Source organism: Carassius carassius, chromosome 46 (genome assembly GCF_963082965.1).
Source record: "Carassius carassius chromosome 46, fCarCar2.1, whole genome shotgun sequence".
NCBI classification, from domain to species: domain Eukaryota; kingdom Metazoa; phylum Chordata; class Actinopteri; order Cypriniformes; family Cyprinidae; genus Carassius; species Carassius carassius.
In genome coordinates this window covers 25,422,964-25,441,867 of record NC_081800.1, presented here as the reverse complement: position 1 = coordinate 25,441,867, position 18,904 = coordinate 25,422,964, and the positions used below count along the sequence as shown (strand labels likewise).

The following is an 18,904-nucleotide window of genomic DNA, read 5'->3' as shown; positions in this document are numbered from 1 at the left end:
AGTGAATCTCTTATGACCTATTAACAGAAACTATTTTTTAAATAATACATTCTTTTAATAAATATGATCACATATTAGTACATTTTATGTAAAATAAGTGTTAATTTAATGTGATGAATTGTTAACATTAAGTTGTATTACAGTGTATCATGTAAACACACTTCTGTTTCTGAAAGAATTCTCACCAGGGATGCATTTATTTGATCAAAAATACAGTAAAGACTTTTTTTTTCAAATCAAAAGAACTGTTTTCTATGTGAATATAGTTTTTAATATAATATATGTTAAAATGTCATTTATTTCTGTGTTACCAAGCTGAATTTTCTGCAGCATTACTCACATGATCTTTCAGAAATCATTCTAATATACTGATTTGTTGATCAAGAAACATTTCTGATTATTATCAATATTGAAAACAGTTGTGCTGCTTCATAGTTTTGTCAAAACTGTGATACATTTTATTTTTCAGGATTCACAGATGAATAAACAGTTTTTATTTGAAATATAATTTTTAGTAACATTATAAGTGTCAGTTTCGATCAGTTTAATGCAGCCTAAACTAATTTCTGAAACAAAAAAGGTATGCATTTTTATTAGTTGTTGAAAAAAATCGTACTGCAATGAAGAAATGGTGTTTTTTCCTCTCTTTGCAGCTTCCTCTACCAGCTCATTTCCTGACAGCAGCGATTCGTCTCGTTCAGACACTCCGGTTCGGAATCCCAATGGGGGCGGAGCCTCGGAGTCAAGCCCCGCCCCCACAGTGGAGCAGCCTGGAAGGACGTCCCTCAGTATAGTCCCCGCCCCCAGCAGGATTCCCAGCGTAGCCAACACTGGACCTCTGCCTCCCCAGTACGTCACTTCCCGAGTTTACAAATCATCTTTCTGTTTTTGAAAATGTGTTGGTTAATTTTGAGTAAATATTAGGCTAATGTTATCAGCCATCTGTTGATATCAGTGCCCATATCGTTGTTGTGTGTGTGTGTGTGTAGCTGGGAGCAGCGTGTCGATCAGAACGGCCGTTTATATTATGTTGACCATGTAGCAAAGAAGACGACGTGGGAGAGACCAGAGCCTCTGCCGGTGGGGTAAGAATAGGGCTGTGTATCGCTAAGAATATGGCGATACGATACTGGGGTTGCAATATGATATATTGCGATACATTGCGATACTGACAGCAATCCGATATATTGAGATTTTTCTTATTTTAGAAATAGCTGTCATTAAGAACACACCACCAAAGGCAAATATGCAAACCCTTAGCAATAAAAAAATAGATAAAAATTGTTTAACCAGAACACAGTCGGATATGCATTTGCAATAATCAGTCCCTGTATCATTCAACATTATTGAAAAAAATTTTGTGCAGTATATAATATATATAAAATGTGTTTTATAAAAAGATACAATTGTAACATACAATATTTTGATCTGAATTAAGTAATTGCATCGGCTTAATATTGACGAAAAATAAAGTGCTTAGAGGATTCCTAATGAAAACAAAACTATTATAAAACAATAAAATAAATACAGATGTTGAACCTTTTCACTTGGATTTCACAGGTTTTTTGGTTTGTATTTTTGTTGTGTGTGGAATCGCTGAAACCGCGATGCGAGCACGTTACCACAAAAGCCCAAATGACAGAATCACTTCAGCTTTGTACACCGAGACATGAACTGGGACAATTACCTTTTAACCCTCCATTACTAGCAGCGAACTACATTAACGCTAACATTAGTGGCGCGCTCTAATGCTAGTATTTCCTGTCACTCAGGATTTGTTCAGAGATTGCCATGTAGCGGTCGGGAAATAAACCCAAAATGAAACATGTGCCATGAATCCTGTATGATTTTCAGTTTTTGAGAATCGATACAGTATCGCCAAACAAAATATCACGATACTCACGTGTATGGATATTTTCTTACACCCCTAGGAAAGAAACCGCCCTCGTTCACTGAATTACGCCCTACACAAAGTGGACACATACTTTAACCAGATTACAACTGTAACTCTGAGTCAGTGCAGTGCATGTATGGTTGAGTTTGGATATTTTAGCTTAATAGTTCATGGTCTGGACCGTTAATGAAGGTTTGATGTTTAAACACATCTCATTTATCAAAGAGACGCTGTTTCATATTCACTTTTCTGGTCATTATTGTATATAAAATAACTGCCAAGTGGCCTTTTACAAAACCAAGAACAAGTCCAGGTCATGTTTCAGCACAAGAGAAACCATATTTAGTTATGGAAATGCAGGTTATTTTTTAAGGATCTTCTTTTCTGCACTGTGATTAGTGATGTGTACTAATACTGAAATACTTTAGATTTGTAATTAATCTAGTTTCTGTTGAAGCATATTTCTGCTATGGAATAAAAGATAAAACCGGTAGTTGCAACATTTTATCTCGCAGTTCTGATTTTTTTATTTTTTTATTTTTCTTGTAATCGCAAGTTTCGATTTCTTAATTCTGAGTTCATGTCTTGTACCTTGTATTTAAATTTTGTGCAAATGCAAGTTTGTATATCACAATTGTGACGTTTTTCTTGCAATCGTGAGTTTATATCTAGCAATTCAAAAGATTTTCAGAAAAAGTTGCAATTACCTTTGTTGTATTTTTCTTATTCTGACATTTCTTAAATACAACACAACATTGTTAGAAACGTAGATGAAAATGTTAATGCATGAATATTTTTGCCTCACATTCACTTCTCTCTCGCAGCTGGGAGCGGCGCGTGGACCCGATGGGCCGGGTGTATTTTGTGGACCACATTAGCAGAACCACCACATGGCAGCGGCCCACGATGGAGACGGTGAGAAACTACGAGCAGTGGCAGCACCAGCGCAGTCAGCTGCAGGGAGCCATGCAGCAGTTCAACCAAAGATTCATCATCGGGGTGAGGAAACTAAATGCATGCATTCCCGCTCAGACTTTAACATATACACACATTTAGCCATAATGTTCTTCTTTGTGCTGTTCTGTAACTTCAGGATCAGGTTTCAGCCACCCAGAATAAAGAGTTTGACCCATTGGGACCTCTTCCACACGGATGGGGTGAGAGAGAGCGACATACTGAAACTGCTGTAAAAACTGCACGCTCTTCTGTAATACGCTGGACTTGTGTGCACTTTTTACTGTTATTATCTGCACCTTTGAAGAAGCACTAAAATTAGCCAGTATATGCTTCAGTGTCCCAATTTATCTAATGAGAACCAGCTAGTTGAAATAGCTCTGAGTAAAAGTTTTGAAAGTCTTAAACACATCCCGACTCCATTCTTTCTTACCTTCCTCCTGGTGTCTCCATCTGTCTCTCTCTCAGAGAAGAGAACGGACTCTAATGGCAGAGTTTACTTCGTTCATCACTCCACCAGAAAGACGCAGTGGGAGGATCCACGCACACAAGGGTCAGATCCGCTGTCTTATTCCTCTTAAATGTCTACATGGAGAAACAATAACGCACTTTGGACTTTTATGTTTCAAATTACAAAATATTTTAAATTCAAAACATTATGGTTTGAATTCATATTTTCCCTTGTTTAATAGTGAGGAACAATGAAGTTTTGATTTAAATAAGTAATTACTGCCCCGATCATTGAGTCGCTAGGTCTTATGTGATGCTTATTAAAGTGTGCTCATGGCTCTGTTTCTGTGTTTTGCAGTTTGCTAAACGATAAGCCACTGCCTGAAGGTTGGGAGATGAGGTTTACGGTCGATGGGATCCCTTACTTCGTAGATCACACCCGGAGAACCACCACTTACATCGACCCTCGGACTGGGAAATCCTCTCTGTGAGTGCAAACAGTGCAGAACTGTTCACGGTCGCCTGATGATGTCAGCAGTAGTGCAGCGTTCACTGTTGCATTACGATCTGCACCAGTGCAACTCTCTCTTCTTTTTACTGAGCACATGCTTTTGGAATCATTAAGTACAAATCATATTTTAAATGTAATTTATGTCCTTGAGACTGGCCTCCAAGCTCTTTCGGGTGACAGTGTGTGTTTATCAGACATTACATGCATAACAGGAAAAACGGGTTTGTGTGCCCCAGCAGTGAAACTGCATTCGATGATAATCTTCTGTTATGACTCAGCTCAGAGAACGCAAACACACCTCTCTCTGAATGTGTGTATTGATCCACATGAAGGCACAAAGCGATCCTCTACGTCAGAGGAATGTGGGACGAGCTGCTGATGTCAAAATATTCCTATCAAACAAACACCCATCACAAGCGTCAGAATAAAAGTTTACGGCATCTAGATAAGTCTTTAATAAAGATGTTTCACATCACATGAATGAGTGTTCAGTTTGAGCATGTTTCTGAAGTAACCAGGCAGGATTAGCATGCATATCAGTTTTACTTGAGTGATTTTCATGTTTAGACATTCAATTATTAAGATTTTGATCAGTTTGTATAATGACTTTTCGCTCTTCTCCTCCCTTCAGTGAGAACGGCCCTCAGATCACATACGTACGAGACTTCAAAGCCAAAGTTCAGTACTTCAGATTCTGGTGTCAGGTGAGGATTTCCTTCAGTTGTGCATTCATGGTGCAGTTGTGTTTTTATGGATCGCTAAATACTGAAATATTAATGAGCAAATATCTGAAGTTGGGGAGATGAGTTATGAAGGAATAGTTCACCCAAAAAAATGAACATTTGCTGAAAATGTCCTCACACTCGTGTCATCGGAGATGTAGATGAGTTTGTTTCTTCTTCATCAGGTTTGGAGAAATGTAGCATTGCATCAGTGTTTCATCATTGGATGCTCTGCAGTGAATGGGTGCCGTCAGAATGAGAGTCCAAACAGCTGATAAATACATCACAATAGCACTTCAGTCCATCAGTTGATGTCTTGTGAAGAGAGAAGCTGCATGTTTGTAAGAAACAAATCAATAATTTTTAACTTCAAAACATCACTTCTGGCTAAAATACAAGCCCTTTATCCATAATATTGTTTTTCCAGTGAAATCTGCACGGATTAAACACGTTTTACAGTCCAAAACACCTCTAAACAAATATGTGGCTGGATTTAGAGAGATAACAGGAGATCGACTTTATCACTAGAGGAAGCGTGTTATTACAGTTAAATACATCTTTGATGGATTTGTTTCTTACCGCATTTGGCTTCTCCAGACGTTAACTGATGGATTGGAGTGTTGTGGATTATTGTGATGTTTTTATCAGCTGTTTGGACTCTCATTCTGACGGCACCCATTCACTGCAGAGCATCCGTTTATGAGACACTGATGCAATGCTACATTTCTCCAAATCTGATGAAGAAACAAACTCTTCCTAATCTCGGATGACCTGAGGGTAAAGTCAATTCTCAATATGGATCCAAAATGGATGTTGTAACTTCTTCAGTTGTATTAAAATGATTTCCTTAACAATTAATGGGAAGTCGTGGCCTAATGGTTAGCGAGTCGGACTCCCAATCGAAAGGTTGTGAGTTCGAGTCCCGGGCCGGCAGGAATTGTGGGTGGGGGGAGTGCATGTACAGTTCTCTCTCCACCTTCAATACCACGACTTAGGTGCCCTTGAGCAAGGCATCGAACCCCCAACTGCTCCCCGGGCGCCGCAGCATAAATGGCTGCCCACTGCTCTGGGTGTGTGCTCACAGTGTGTGTGTGTATTCACTGCTCTGTGTGTGTGCATTTCGGATGGGTTAAATGCAGAGCACAAATTCTGAGTATGGGTCACCATACTTGGCTGAATGTCGCGTCACTTTCATTAATATTTGGTTTTGATTTTTCATTATAGCAATTATCGATGCCACAGCACATAAAGATCACCGTCACCCGCAAAACGCTGTTTGAAGACTCCTTCCAGCAGGTACTGCGGTCTAACAGCAAAATAACCCATGATTATTGTTTCACCATGGTGTTTTTCTGCTAGCAGCTCCAGCGTTTAAAAAACAGATCAGAGACTTCGCATGGAGCCTGTCAATGTCTTTTAACCCGTCACACATCCTCACGGTTTGGAGTCTCTGAGATGTGAAATGATGTTGTTCTGGTGTCTCCCTGCAGATCATGAGTTTCAGCGCTCAGGATCTCCGGCGCAGACTGTGGATCATCTTCCCCGGGGAGGAGGGGCTTGACTATGGAGGCGTGGCCAGGCAAGCTTCAGATTTCACTCTTTCTGGAGAATAAAGATCTGATCAAAGCATTCTATAGGACGGCTGCATGATATATCAAAATGTAACATACAGGAATTTAATGAATTAAATATGTGTGTTGCGATACCATGAACACATACAAGCTCATTTGTTTAATGGTCAAAAAAATTAAGAAAATTAAGACATAGCATTAATAATTAGTCATTTTACATTGTACTATAAAATATTTATTTATTTATTTTTTACAATATTACAATATATTTCTTGTTTTCTTTAATATGTTATTTAATAATATCACAATAATATTTATATTATTTTATAGTCAGATTTTTAGAGATTTAGTCAGAAACAGCAGGAATGGGCCCTATTATTATTATTATTATTATTATTATAGATAACTGAAACTAAAATTAAAACCATAAATTAAAACATTTTCATTACTTGAAATGCATGTTAACTAAAATAAAATAAAATAAAAACATAAGCATGAAAAATAAAACATCAAAACTGTTTTTTCAGCTAGTTGCCAAGTCATCATTATATATATATATATATATATATATATATATATATATATATATATATATATATATATATATATAACAAAATAATATAAATGACAAAAATGCAACAAAATAATTTAAAATTTTAATTGAAAGCTCTGATGCAGTAGTTTTAAGTTATTTAGGAGTGATTCAGTTTTGATGCGTCACATTGCATGGCTTGCATCCAGTGTACAGTAAACCTCATGTGATGCTGTGAAATGAAGTGTGTGTGTGTTTTGTGCAGGGAGTGGTTCTTCCTGTTGTCTCACGAGGTGTTGAACCCCATGTACTGTCTGTTTGAATACGCTGGCAAAGACAACTACTGCCTCCAGATAAACCCCGCCTCCTACATCAACCCCGACCACCTCAAATACTTCCGGTTCATTGGACGCTTCATCGCCATGGTAATGCTGTCTTGCCATATTTGGTCAATGTCAGATTGCATTCCAGATGTTGTGATATTAAACAACTGTCCCTGTTTCTTAACTGGATTTGGACATTCATGAACATTAAAGAGGCAAAAATCTAGCATTTATTCTTTGTGCTTCTTGCAGGCCTTGTTTCATTCGAAATTCATCGATACGGGCTTCTCGCTGCCGTTCTACAAGCGCATCCTGAACAAGCCCTTGACTCTGAAAGACCTGGAGTCCATTGACCCAGAGTTTTACAACTCCCTCATCTGGATCAAGTCAGTTTACCTGCATTACTGAGCTCATGAATATTCATTACGATTAAGTGTTAAGCAGTACATGCCATGGTACCACAATATATACCATATGGTACTTTTTGGGTACTTTTTTAACAATAAAAAACAAACAGCAAAACAGAACCAAAAAATACTTTTAAAACGAATAATATTTATAACATACATAAAACTAAATATGTACATAATTTTAATAAAACACATACAAAAAAAAAAAAAAAAATATTAATATATTATATAATAAAATATATAATATATTAGTTAAAAAAAATTGTATTTACTATTTAATATGTTTGTCTTTACAAAAATAAAGAAATACAAATGTATTATTATTATTAATAATAAATATGTAAATAATGCAATTATTTTTTACTGTAAAGACGGCTGGTCTTTACAGTACATCAGACATCTAAACGATTTCATTCATCGACCTCAAATATGACCTATCATCTGAAACAGCAACATTAGATGGCCGCTTGAAGCTGAATATAGCTCACTGCATGAGTTATCTTGGAGGCGCCAGTGCGATCACTTGCATTTAACTTAAAATGCTCCCTCATTTTTGCTCATACAGAGTAATACATCTTTAGCATCTGTTATAGGTTTCCTTGTATTTCTGTGCACTCACAACAATAAAATTGTGCTTTTGTAAAATAATGAAAGCAAACAGGGTGTGCTTTCTGTCTTGTAGGTCATTGTGAACTTGAGCATCTTAAAAAAAGAACTGAAACTGAAACTCACAGAATATATATATATTTTTTTTCATTTTAGTCATTTAAAAAAAATAATATATACATCATGTATATAATATATACAAATATATTCATCAATAGATGTCGAAAAATGTAGACATGTGTTGTGTTATTTTAAATGAACCAATTCAAATGGAAAACTAATATTTTCAGATTATGTAATCTGTATGAAACGTGCACGTCCTCTGTGAAGATGATGAGCCAGTGTTGTTGACTTCATCACTGCAGCTGGAAATACAGTAAACATTTGTTTATTAATTAATTATTACAATGTTAAGATAGTCGTCTTGCTGTTTTTATTCCCTGACACATTCATAATCATTACTTCTGACGCTGCGCTGTGGCAAGCTTTATGTGTGCGCTTGAGCATTGATAGGCTGTAGCCAATTAAAGGCTTATTATTATGAATTGCATGGTTGATTAAAATAAACATGTCATCTAATTGCTATAAATGAACGACTACTAGTCAACTAGAAAAATCTTTAGTCAAGGGCAGGCCTAGCGTGATTCTAAACCCTCGTTCCTGAAATACAGCTCCGAGCGATTGATTTCAGTCGTGAATGACTCTCTAACTGTCTGTGTGTGTTGTTTCAGGGATAATAACATCGAGGAGTGCGGGCTGGAGATGTTTTTCTCGGTGGATAAGGAGATCCTGGGTGAGGTGTCAACTCACGAGCTGAAGCCGGACGGCGGGAACATCCAGGTCACAGAGGAGAACAAGGAGGAGTACATCAGGTGCCGCTCTGTCCACCTCACAGTCTCATAATGAAATACCCTTGATGCTAAATAAAGCCAGACCCCACGCTGACACACATAAAGCCCTCCAGATCCTTTAGCTCTGGTGATGGTGTTCTTATCACATAGGATTATATTCATTTTACATCTCAAAGTCCACTGATGTATTATAAAGATGGGGCTCAGTCAGGTTTTCCATTTCCCTCATTTCAGTGCCGTTACACTTGGTCTGTTTCAAAACTTAGTGAGCTGCCTATCTAGGGAACAATTTTAGGCCGTACCAAACAGTAGACAACAAAATTATGCTGCCCCTAAGATATATATATATATATATATATATATATATATATATATATATATATATATATATATATATATATATATATATATATATATATATATATATATATATATATATATATATATATATATATACTAAAATGTTATCTGCCCATAAAATGCATTTCAAACCAAGTTCTCTATTGGTAAGGTGACGTCTCAGACAGTGAGGCATGCCTCAAAATGCATCCTCAGGTGTTGTTCAGGGAGTTTTGGTTGTAAATATCCTGTTGTGTGTGTGTGTTCAGGATGGTGGCTGAGTGGCGTCTGTCTCGTGGTGTCGAGGAACAGACTCAAGCCTTTTTTGAAGGATTTAATGAGGTTCTTCCACAGCAGTACCTGCAGTATTTCGATGCCAAAGAGCTGGAGGTGAGAGACGCTGATATAAAATCCCTTAAATCCCACGTACAGAGCTGCCTTAAAAAATATGTGTGCACTTGATTCGCACTTAAGCATATCTGAATGGCATTGCATTGCATAAAAAATGCACTGATATCTGGATATATTTGCAAATGCTTTAACAAATGCTCTCTGTAAATTACTAAGCTTCCAGAATTAAACTTGATCTTATTTAAATACTGTTGCATCTATTCTGTAATTAACCATGTTTTTGTGTGTTCTAGGTGATGTTGTGTGGAATGCAAGAAATAGATCTGAATGACTGGCAGAGAAACACCATTTACAGACATTACACCTCCACCAGTAAACAGATCTTGTGGTTCTGGCAGGTAACAACGCAATAATCTCATCACTAAATCATTTTAAATTAATAATGGTTCCAATTGCCTGAAGCTATAAGACAGTTTCACTGTTCTCTGTAGTTTATTAAAGAGATGGACAATGAGAAGCGCATGAGACTGTTGCAGTTCGTCAGTGGTACCTGTCGTCTACCTGTGGGAGGATTTGCAGACCTGATGGGTGAGTTACTGTGAAAGTCACGTGGAATTTATTTTGGGTTCAGATTGGTTTTTATTTGCATAACAACATGAAACAGCATGCACTATGCATTTAACTTCCATAGTGTGACATATTATAGCATTAAGTCAAGACACTACAAATGAATAGGGTAAAAAAACTAATAAATATCACCATACTTTCCCAGTTGATTACTCACAGTTAGAGCTGAAACAACGAATCGATTTAATCGATTAAAATCGATTATTAAAATAGTTGTCAACTAATTTAGTCATCGATTCGTTGCTAAATAACTTTTATTTGCCGTAAGCGGCTCATTTCGTGCATATTTCAAATCCGCGGTGACCAAAGTGTGGCAGTAATGAGCCACCGGAGGTTTTACTCAGCCAGTACAACAGGAGAAGTAGCGAATAGCCAATAGCTGGCCTTGTTTTGTCACGTGCTTCCCGAACAGCGTCTCTGCAGCCATAGACATCATATGATGTCTATGTCTGCAGCATTCAGCGTGATGTGGGAGTACTTTACATTGAGCCTTTAAAAAAGAAGAGTAACCTGTAAACTCTGCACTACTGCACTGTTTAAGGGGACGTTCACATATCGCGTCTTTTGCGCGCTCAAGTTCGTTATTTCCAACACCGCACCGCATCGAGTTAAAAACATTTAAACTTTTCAGAATGCCGCAACCGCACCGCGGGTCATGTGACAAGAACTTACCAATCAGCTTCATCCTTTCCCGTAACAACGTTAAAAGCTCAGTCAAGATGAAAGGAACAGCTGATCATAGTTGTATATGGATTTCCATTTTGAAATAAATTTAGTAGCAGAGCTACTGCAAGCGATTTATTTGAGCTGCAAATCCATTTATCCTTTGCTGAAATTTCCGCGTCTTCAAGGACAGAGCACGTCATGGGGTGCTTCTCAATATCCCTACTCGTCTCCTCGCTCCTCCGTCCTCCATCCTATGACCCGGAAACCGATCGAACACAGCCATCTTGAAGGACATCTCAATTCTCTAATTGCACCACGAGGAGACGAGGATCGAGGAGGGAGGAGGCTTCATGAGGAGAGATGAGCGAGGACACACAGGTGTATCCTATGCGGAAGTATTTTATCGACTTAACGTGACGCACGTATAAATTCTCCTCCCCCTTCACATCTGTTGTAACAATTTTTATTTATATTTTACCTTTTCACTTCAAATAAACCATGCATGTCATATATTTCAAACAGGGCATCTTGCTTTATTAATATTTATTATGAATGTCTTAATTAACAAACTTTAACAACATAAGGGCAGATCCCTTTAATTACAGCTGATGACACTTTGAAGTAACGCTGAAGGGAGCGAGGATAAATCATTTCACTTGATTCAAGTCCTCCATCCTCACGTCTTTTCCTTGCGTCCTTCCCTCGCATCCTGAAAGGGTGGAGCTAAGACACGAGGAAAGGAAGCGAGGAAAGGAAACGAGGATGCACAAATATGAATTGAGAAGCACCCATGGTTGCTTAGCAAAGGCAGACGCCTCAGGGGCGCTTCTGCGCGAGCGCTTTGGAAAGAAGGAGAAAGCGGTGCGCCTAGCGTTTTCCACGCGTTTTAGGCGCGATTTGTGAACGGCCCCTAAGACTTTCATTTGTGCAGATTCTCCAGTACAATGTTGTTTGCAAATGTTTAGTCGTAAAAGCTGATAACATTGCTTTTTAACAGTTAACATTTAAAGCTTTACAAACATGTTCTGTGATCAGTTTGTCGTTTACCAGTTCATAATTCAGTCTTGCAGCTTAATTATGACTGAATGAGAGAAGTAAATGTAGATATTTGAAATGCACTTATTTTCTAAGTATTCACTGCTCTTCTTCACACAGCAGGTTTTTTGTGTGTGTCCTATTTTTTTTCTGGACAACCTTCTGATGGATTTTACTTTAAATGAGTTCCATTCAGGTTTCATGCCATTGGCACTTTTTTTCGAAGGATTGTTTACAATTTCACAGCAAAAGCTATAAAGCTGTTTTCCAGTAAATAATAAAATACTATGCACTACAATTTTATTCTGTTTTATCCTTATTCTTCGTGAAAATATGTTCTGAAAGATTCCTTAATAAGCTTTGTTCAGGATGTTAAACTACTTTAGGAGCTCTAAGGACTGCCATGGTGAAAACATTATTTGAAATCTACTTGTGAAATTTGCTAGAGTATGGGTCAGTGTTCTGATTGCAGAAGAGTTCGACAAAGGATTACTAACACAATAAAACAACTCCAGGTACATTTTTGATGAGGATATGACAATGCAAAATGGTTACAATCTCTTAAATCTATGCTGAATGATAAAGACCATTTATTAATAATTTACTTGGGGAAAAAATGGAAAAAACTAAAATATAAGCACATAAACCGATCAATCGGTTAATCGTAAAAATAATCGACAGATTAATCGATTATCAAAATAATCGTTAGTTGCAGCCCTACTCACAGTACATTAAGACAGTTGTTGTGTATAACAAGTTTTCTGAGGTGTTTTGTTTAAATGTGCAAACGAGGCGTTATCTAATTAAACATTTCCAGAAGATAAATCTGAACACTGGATAAAGTCGGATAAAATGCTTGTCTGATTTTGTTGGCATATTAGAGTTAAAGGTTTTTATAGAGGGGATTTTGGATTTCCCTTTATATGAGTCCACAAATCAGAAAATACTGTCAACAGGCAGAAAAAAAACAATTTTCATAATTTTTTTAGGAATAAAATGTTATATAAATCAGTATGAATGATATATCAACAAACTGAACAGTAAAAACCTTCAGAATATAGAGAGGAATAAAACTTGTAAGTTTGGTGTTTGTAAGTGCTGCTGAAGTGGAGATAAAACTCTTAAAGAAATGAATTGTAATTGAAATGTACAGACAAAAATAGATAAAATGTTATAAAATATATTTGTAAAAAGTCTGTAAAAAGATTTTTCCCCCCCAAAATACCTATGAATTTTGCAGACAGTAGGAAAGTAAAAGATAAAAGAGAAACAAGTTACCATGTTTTTTTTTTTGTTTTTTTTTTAAATATATAAATCAGTGTGAATGATATATCAACAAAACTGAACAGTAAAAACCTGCAGAATATAGAGAGGAATAAAACTGCTAAGTTTGGTGTTTGTAAGTGTTGCTGAAGTGGAAATAAAACTCTTAAAGAAATGAATTGTAATTGAAATGTACAGACCACAATAGATAAAGGCCCGGTTTCACAGACAGGGCTTAGACTAAGCCAGGATTAGACCATAGATCAATTAGGACATTTAAGTAATTTTTACAAAGATGCTTAGAAAAAAACATTACCGATGTGCATCTTAAAACTAAAAAGGCACTGATATATTTTTAAGATCAGTCAGTGCAAGTTTATTTCAGTGGAAACAGCTCAGACTTACATTCTAGTCTAGGACTAGTCTTAAACCCTGTCTGTGAAACCAGGGGATAGTGTTATAAAATAAATATATTTTAGATGTTTTCTTTTCACTAGTCTGTAAAAAGATTCTTTTTTTTTCTAAAATACCTGTGAAATTTTGCAGAGAGTAGGAAAGTAACCGTAAAAGATAATAGAGAAACAAGTTACCATGTACCAGCAGCCAGAAAAAAATACATTTTCATCATGTTTTAGGAATAAAATGTTGTAGAAATCAGTGTGAATGATATATCAACAAACTGAACAGTAAAAAACTTTAGAATATAGAGAGGAATAAAACCACTAAGTTTGGTGTCTGTAAGTGTTACTGAAGTGGAGAAAAAAGTCTTAAAGATATGAATTGTAATTGAAATTTACAGACGCAAATAGTGTTATATAAATAGTATTAATAAAGTGTTATATAAACAGTGTTAATAAACACCTAAAAGTGTATTTTAGATGTTTTCTTTTAATGAGTCTGTAAAAAGATTCTGTTTTCACCAAATACCTGTGAAATTTGGCAGAACGTATGAAAATAACAGTAAAAGATAATAGAGAAACAAGTTACCATGTTTTTTTTTTGGAAATATAGAAATCAGTGTGAATGATATATCAACAAACTGAACAGTAAAAACCTTCAGAATATAGAGAGGAATAAAGCTGCTAAGTTTGGTGTTTGTAAGTGCCGTTGAAGTGAAAATAAAACTCTTAAAGAAATGAATTGTAACTGAAATGTACAGACCACAATAGATAAAGTGTTATAAAATAAATATATTTTAGATGTTTTCTTTTCACTAGTCTGTAAAAAGATTCTTTTTTTTCTAAAATACCTGTGAAATTTTGCAGAGAGTAGGAAAGTAACCGTAAAGGATAATAGAGAAACAAGTTACCATGTACCAGCAGCCAGAAAAAAATACATTTTCATCATGTTTTAGGAATAAAATGTTGTAGAAATCAGTGTGAATGATATATCAACAAACTGAACAGTAAAAATATTCAGAATATAGAGAGGAATAAAACGGCTAAGTTTGGTGTCTGTAAGCGTTACTGAAGTGGAGAAAAAAAGTTTTAAAGATATGTATTGTAATTGAAATTTACAGACGCAAATAGTGTTGTATAAATAGTATTAATAAAGTGTTATATAAACAGTGTTAATAAACACTTAAAAGTGTATTTTAGATGTTTTCTTTTAATGAGTCTGTAAAAAGATTCTGTTTTCCCCAAATACCTGTGAAATTTGGCAGAACGTATGAAAGTAACAGTAAAAGATAATACAGAAATAAGTTACTATGCTTTTTTTTTTTTTTAAATGTGTTATATAAATAAGTGCGAATGATATATCAACAAACCCTTCAGTAAAAACCTTCACAATATATATGGGAATAAAACTGCTAAGTTTGATGTATGTAAGTGCTGCTGAAGTGAAGAAAAAACATTTAAAGTAATGAATTGTAATTGAAATTTACAGATCCAAATAGATAAAGTGTTATAAAATAAACACTTAAAAGTGTATTTTAGATGTTTTCTTTTAACTAGTCTATAAAAAGATTCTGTTTTCCCCAAATAACTATGAAATTTGGCAGAACGTATGAAAGTAACAGTAAAAGATGATATAGAAACAAGATACCATGCGTTTTTTAAAATGATGTGTTATATAAATCTGTTTTGATATTAGTGGTTAATATTATTTTGTTCTAGCCATAGTTATGTCAGCAGAGGAAAAAAAAGTTGTTTCAACGGCTTGATTATGATGAAAAACATTTATGGAGAATGTAAATCGTATCAGTTTCATGTTGTCTGTAGGTACAGTTCTGTGTCTTTACGACATTTTGCCGTATACCACAGAATGCTCCTCTTGGTCCTGTTCGTTTACTCTTAATAAGATCTCTTTACAGATATATTTCAGTGCAGAGATCATGTTGGAAGAGGGTGACATTTGTCATGTGTTCGTTTCAGGGAGTAATGGACCGCAGAAGTTTTGCATCGAGAAGGTTGGGAAGGAGAACTGGCTTCCTCGCAGCCACACATGGTACATAATCTCACTTCATACAGACATTATATTCATCTCTAAAGATCTGGTCACATTTCTCTTGATATTATCTGTTATGAAACTTTTTTTGGTATTTATTTCTGTTTATTTAAGCTTGAACTGACTTGTGTCCTTTGAGGCATATCTTAAAATAGTAAAACAATTGTTGTCAACTCTCTAAAAAAATATATTTTAATGATTTGGCAAATGAGTTAATTATTTAAAAAATAATAATAATATTTTTTCTTGATGATAATAATATAAATAATAATTAGTATGTATATTTATTTAATACCAACAATAATTAACAATATATAATAATAATTGTTGTTATTATTATTAATTACTACTTTATTTAAAATATAACTTTTTTTTAAATAAATTGAATCATTTGATGATTTTTTTAAATCTAGAATTCTTATATGTATATATATATATATATATATATATATATATATATATATATATATATATATATATATATATATACATATATATATATATATATATATATATATATATATATATATATATATATACATATAATATTAAAAGCTATTTATTTACATTGTTTTTAAGTGACACTCCTAGTACTTCCTACTATTGTAATTTGTTTTTCACATTTGCACTATGTATTTATACTTTGTACAGTATATAATAACCATCTATAATATATATTTTTTGTTTTATAGTATGTTTTATATTTTCAATATTAATAAATAATTAAATATTTAATAATTTAACTCATTTATTTAAATATTTAACAATGACAAATAATTCCTTCATTGTTTTTATGTGACACTCTTAGAGCTTTATATATCTTTCAATTTTTTTTTTTTAATTCATTCTTTTACACGGCCTATAATAATCATCTTAAAATCAATAATATTCTTCTCTAATGCAGCAGTCAGTGCATATATAGTAGTCATTGAGTGCAAATGTGGATATTAGACCTGTAACTGCTCTTGTTTTTCTTCCTGTTCCAGTTTTAATCGTCTGGATCTGCCGCCGTACCGCAGTTACGAGCAGATGAAGGAGAAGCTGATGTTTGCGATTGAGGAGACGGAAGGTTTCGGACAGGAGTGAGACGCTCTCTCTCTCACACACACCACACACACACACACACATACAAACAAACAGAGGACATCCAGATCTTGTGCACACTAGTTTTACTGAGAAGACAGACGATGATCTGACACACGAGGGTTTCTGCGCTCACCTGTCACTTGGTATTCAGTTCTGTATCCCTCTGAGTTGAGGAGGCTTTATGCAAGCGTGTCAGATACGTGACCCTGACGTTTCTACATGTGATTAATGTTCTCTATGACTCCAGAGGAAAGAGCACACTCTCTGAAGAGTCCCAGAGCGCTGTGAATGTGTGTTTTTATGTTCACAAACCCTACGATGGGTCTCCTTGTGCCTTTTTTCCTCACTGTCATCCAAACAAACGGAGTTATTAAAGTGTAGCACTCGACAACAGCAGGATCTTCAGGTGACAACCTGATGGCTTATTGCACAACTTGCCTAAAAAATTAAATCAAACTGTCAAGAACTGGCCAGTTTCATCCCAAAATCATTGAGAAATTATATTTTGCTAAAATATAAAGACAATTAAGCAATTAGCATTGTGACTTTAAAATTCAATCATGTTCATGACGATTAAACACATTTTTTCAAATTGTTTTCTACTTGGTCTTGTAACTGTTCAGTGAGAAATACAGTGTGTGTACGTGTGTGTATATATATATATACTTGTCTTGTAGTGAATTTGTGCTGTTCTAAAAAAAAAAAAAAAACTTAAATCAAACTAATACATTTATTAAATAATTCAATTACATCCGTTTTTTTAACAGTTTTTTAAATTTGTAAAATGATTGATTTTCATGAAAATACTGTTGCAATGCAAAATATTGTAATGTAATGGTCTTTATGCACAGTACATTTTATTTTCATACATTCATATCTATGCATATATACTGTAGATATGAGTTACATATAAAACAACTATTGAATATATATATATATATATATATATAGATATAGATATAGATATATATACACACACACACACACACACATAACTTAAAAAGTAATATATTCCTAAATATTACACACCTATATATATATATATATATATATATATATATATATACACACACACACACACACACACACAAATAAAAAAAAATGTGTAAAACTGAATATAATAAAATAGATGTTTTTATACATGATATATTTAAAGTTTTTTTATATACAACTATATGTATAGATGTATGTATTAAAATAGGATATATATATAAAAAAATTACATGTGTATAGTGTGTGTGTGTGTGTATGTATGTATAGTGTGTGTGTGTATGTGTGTGTGTGTATGTATGTATGTATAGTGTGTGTGTGTGTGAATTTTGAGGTGAAACATGGCTTTGACATTTCTAAAATGATAAAAAATTTCGGGAGATTCTTGCTCTTGTTCTCCAGTGTGTCTGATTTCACGCTCTGGTTCTCGAGCACAGATTCACATTACTAAGTGATTTCTCTGAGATGAACTGAAATTGTGTGTCACTTTCAGACACGGCGCGTGTGAGTTTAGTTGGGAGAGTACAGTATTTATCACAGTTACCGCTCTAGTTCTATAGAGCGCCTGCTTTAAATGCACCTTTTTAAGTGTTCCTTGAAGCTGTTTTTCTGATCAGATCGTAGGTGATTTCATGTTTCATGAATTATCTGAAGTGATTCTAGTCTAAACCACTGGAGGAGCCCAAAAGCCCTGCTATAAAGCATATAGCTGTGGTTCAGCGCATTGCATTATGGGTAATAATATGAAGACTCATATGGATGACTGTTTTAGGGTTTCAGGGAGGATCGTTTTGATTTTCAGAAAATAAATCTACATCAAATATTTATTTAACCAGCTATTTTTATTCAATTTACTCTGTTTGAATGAGATTTTAACCTTTGAAATCCCCTGAACGATGATTTTGACTTAATTTTTAGTTTTATTCTGACTGATCCATGTAAACCAAACTATTCTGACTCTGTATATGAACTGAATCCTGTACATGGTGTGAATACTCTCCTCTCTTCAGATTAATCTGATGATTTTAGCATAAACTAGCATTAAGTAGAAGCGGCCTCTTTCAGGGTCGTTTCAGAGTTATTTACTAGCATTGATTTGTATGTAAAGTCAAATGTGAAAGTTGTTCAGCAGCTGAATAAATAACTCTATGGGAAAATGTCTTGCGTTTTGTTTTGTTTTTGAGACCTGGATGCTGTTTGTAATGCAAAATATTTAGCATTAACATTAAATCCATATGGGATAAAGCAACTGAACAAACTAATGTTTCCATACAT

The 18,904-nt window shown here is 34.7% G+C and overlaps 1 protein-coding gene across 4 annotated transcripts in view; it reads left to right on the top strand.

Annotated features, from left to right (window-relative positions):
• Positions 1 to 16,927, top strand: part of LOC132128928 (E3 ubiquitin-protein ligase Itchy-like) — a 28,616-nt gene extending 11,689 nt beyond the window's left edge. For all 4 annotated transcript variants that reach the window (XM_059540335.1, XM_059540334.1, XM_059540332.1 and 1 more), the window contains exons 8-24: positions 654 to 849; positions 990 to 1,085; positions 2,719 to 2,893; positions 2,988 to 3,051; positions 3,317 to 3,401; positions 3,657 to 3,785; positions 4,441 to 4,513; positions 5,756 to 5,827; positions 6,022 to 6,110; positions 6,900 to 7,059; positions 7,210 to 7,343; positions 8,705 to 8,845; positions 9,433 to 9,553; positions 9,808 to 9,912; positions 10,006 to 10,102; positions 15,481 to 15,553; positions 16,540 to 16,927. In XM_059540335.1, the coding sequence (XP_059396318.1) occupies positions 654 to 849; positions 990 to 1,085; positions 2,719 to 2,893; positions 2,988 to 3,051; positions 3,317 to 3,401; positions 3,657 to 3,785; positions 4,441 to 4,513; positions 5,756 to 5,827; positions 6,022 to 6,110; positions 6,900 to 7,059; positions 7,210 to 7,343; positions 8,705 to 8,845; positions 9,433 to 9,553; positions 9,808 to 9,912; positions 10,006 to 10,102; positions 15,481 to 15,553; positions 16,540 to 16,639 (1,910 nt within the window). In that variant the 3' untranslated portion in view covers positions 16,640 to 16,927. The remainder of the gene's footprint in view (positions 1 to 653; positions 850 to 989; positions 1,086 to 2,718; positions 2,894 to 2,987; positions 3,052 to 3,316; positions 3,402 to 3,656; positions 3,786 to 4,440; positions 4,514 to 5,755; positions 5,828 to 6,021; positions 6,111 to 6,899; positions 7,060 to 7,209; positions 7,344 to 8,704; positions 8,846 to 9,432; positions 9,554 to 9,807; positions 9,913 to 10,005; positions 10,103 to 15,480; positions 15,554 to 16,539) is intronic.
• The last annotated feature ends 1,977 nt before the right edge of the window (positions 16,928 to 18,904 follow it).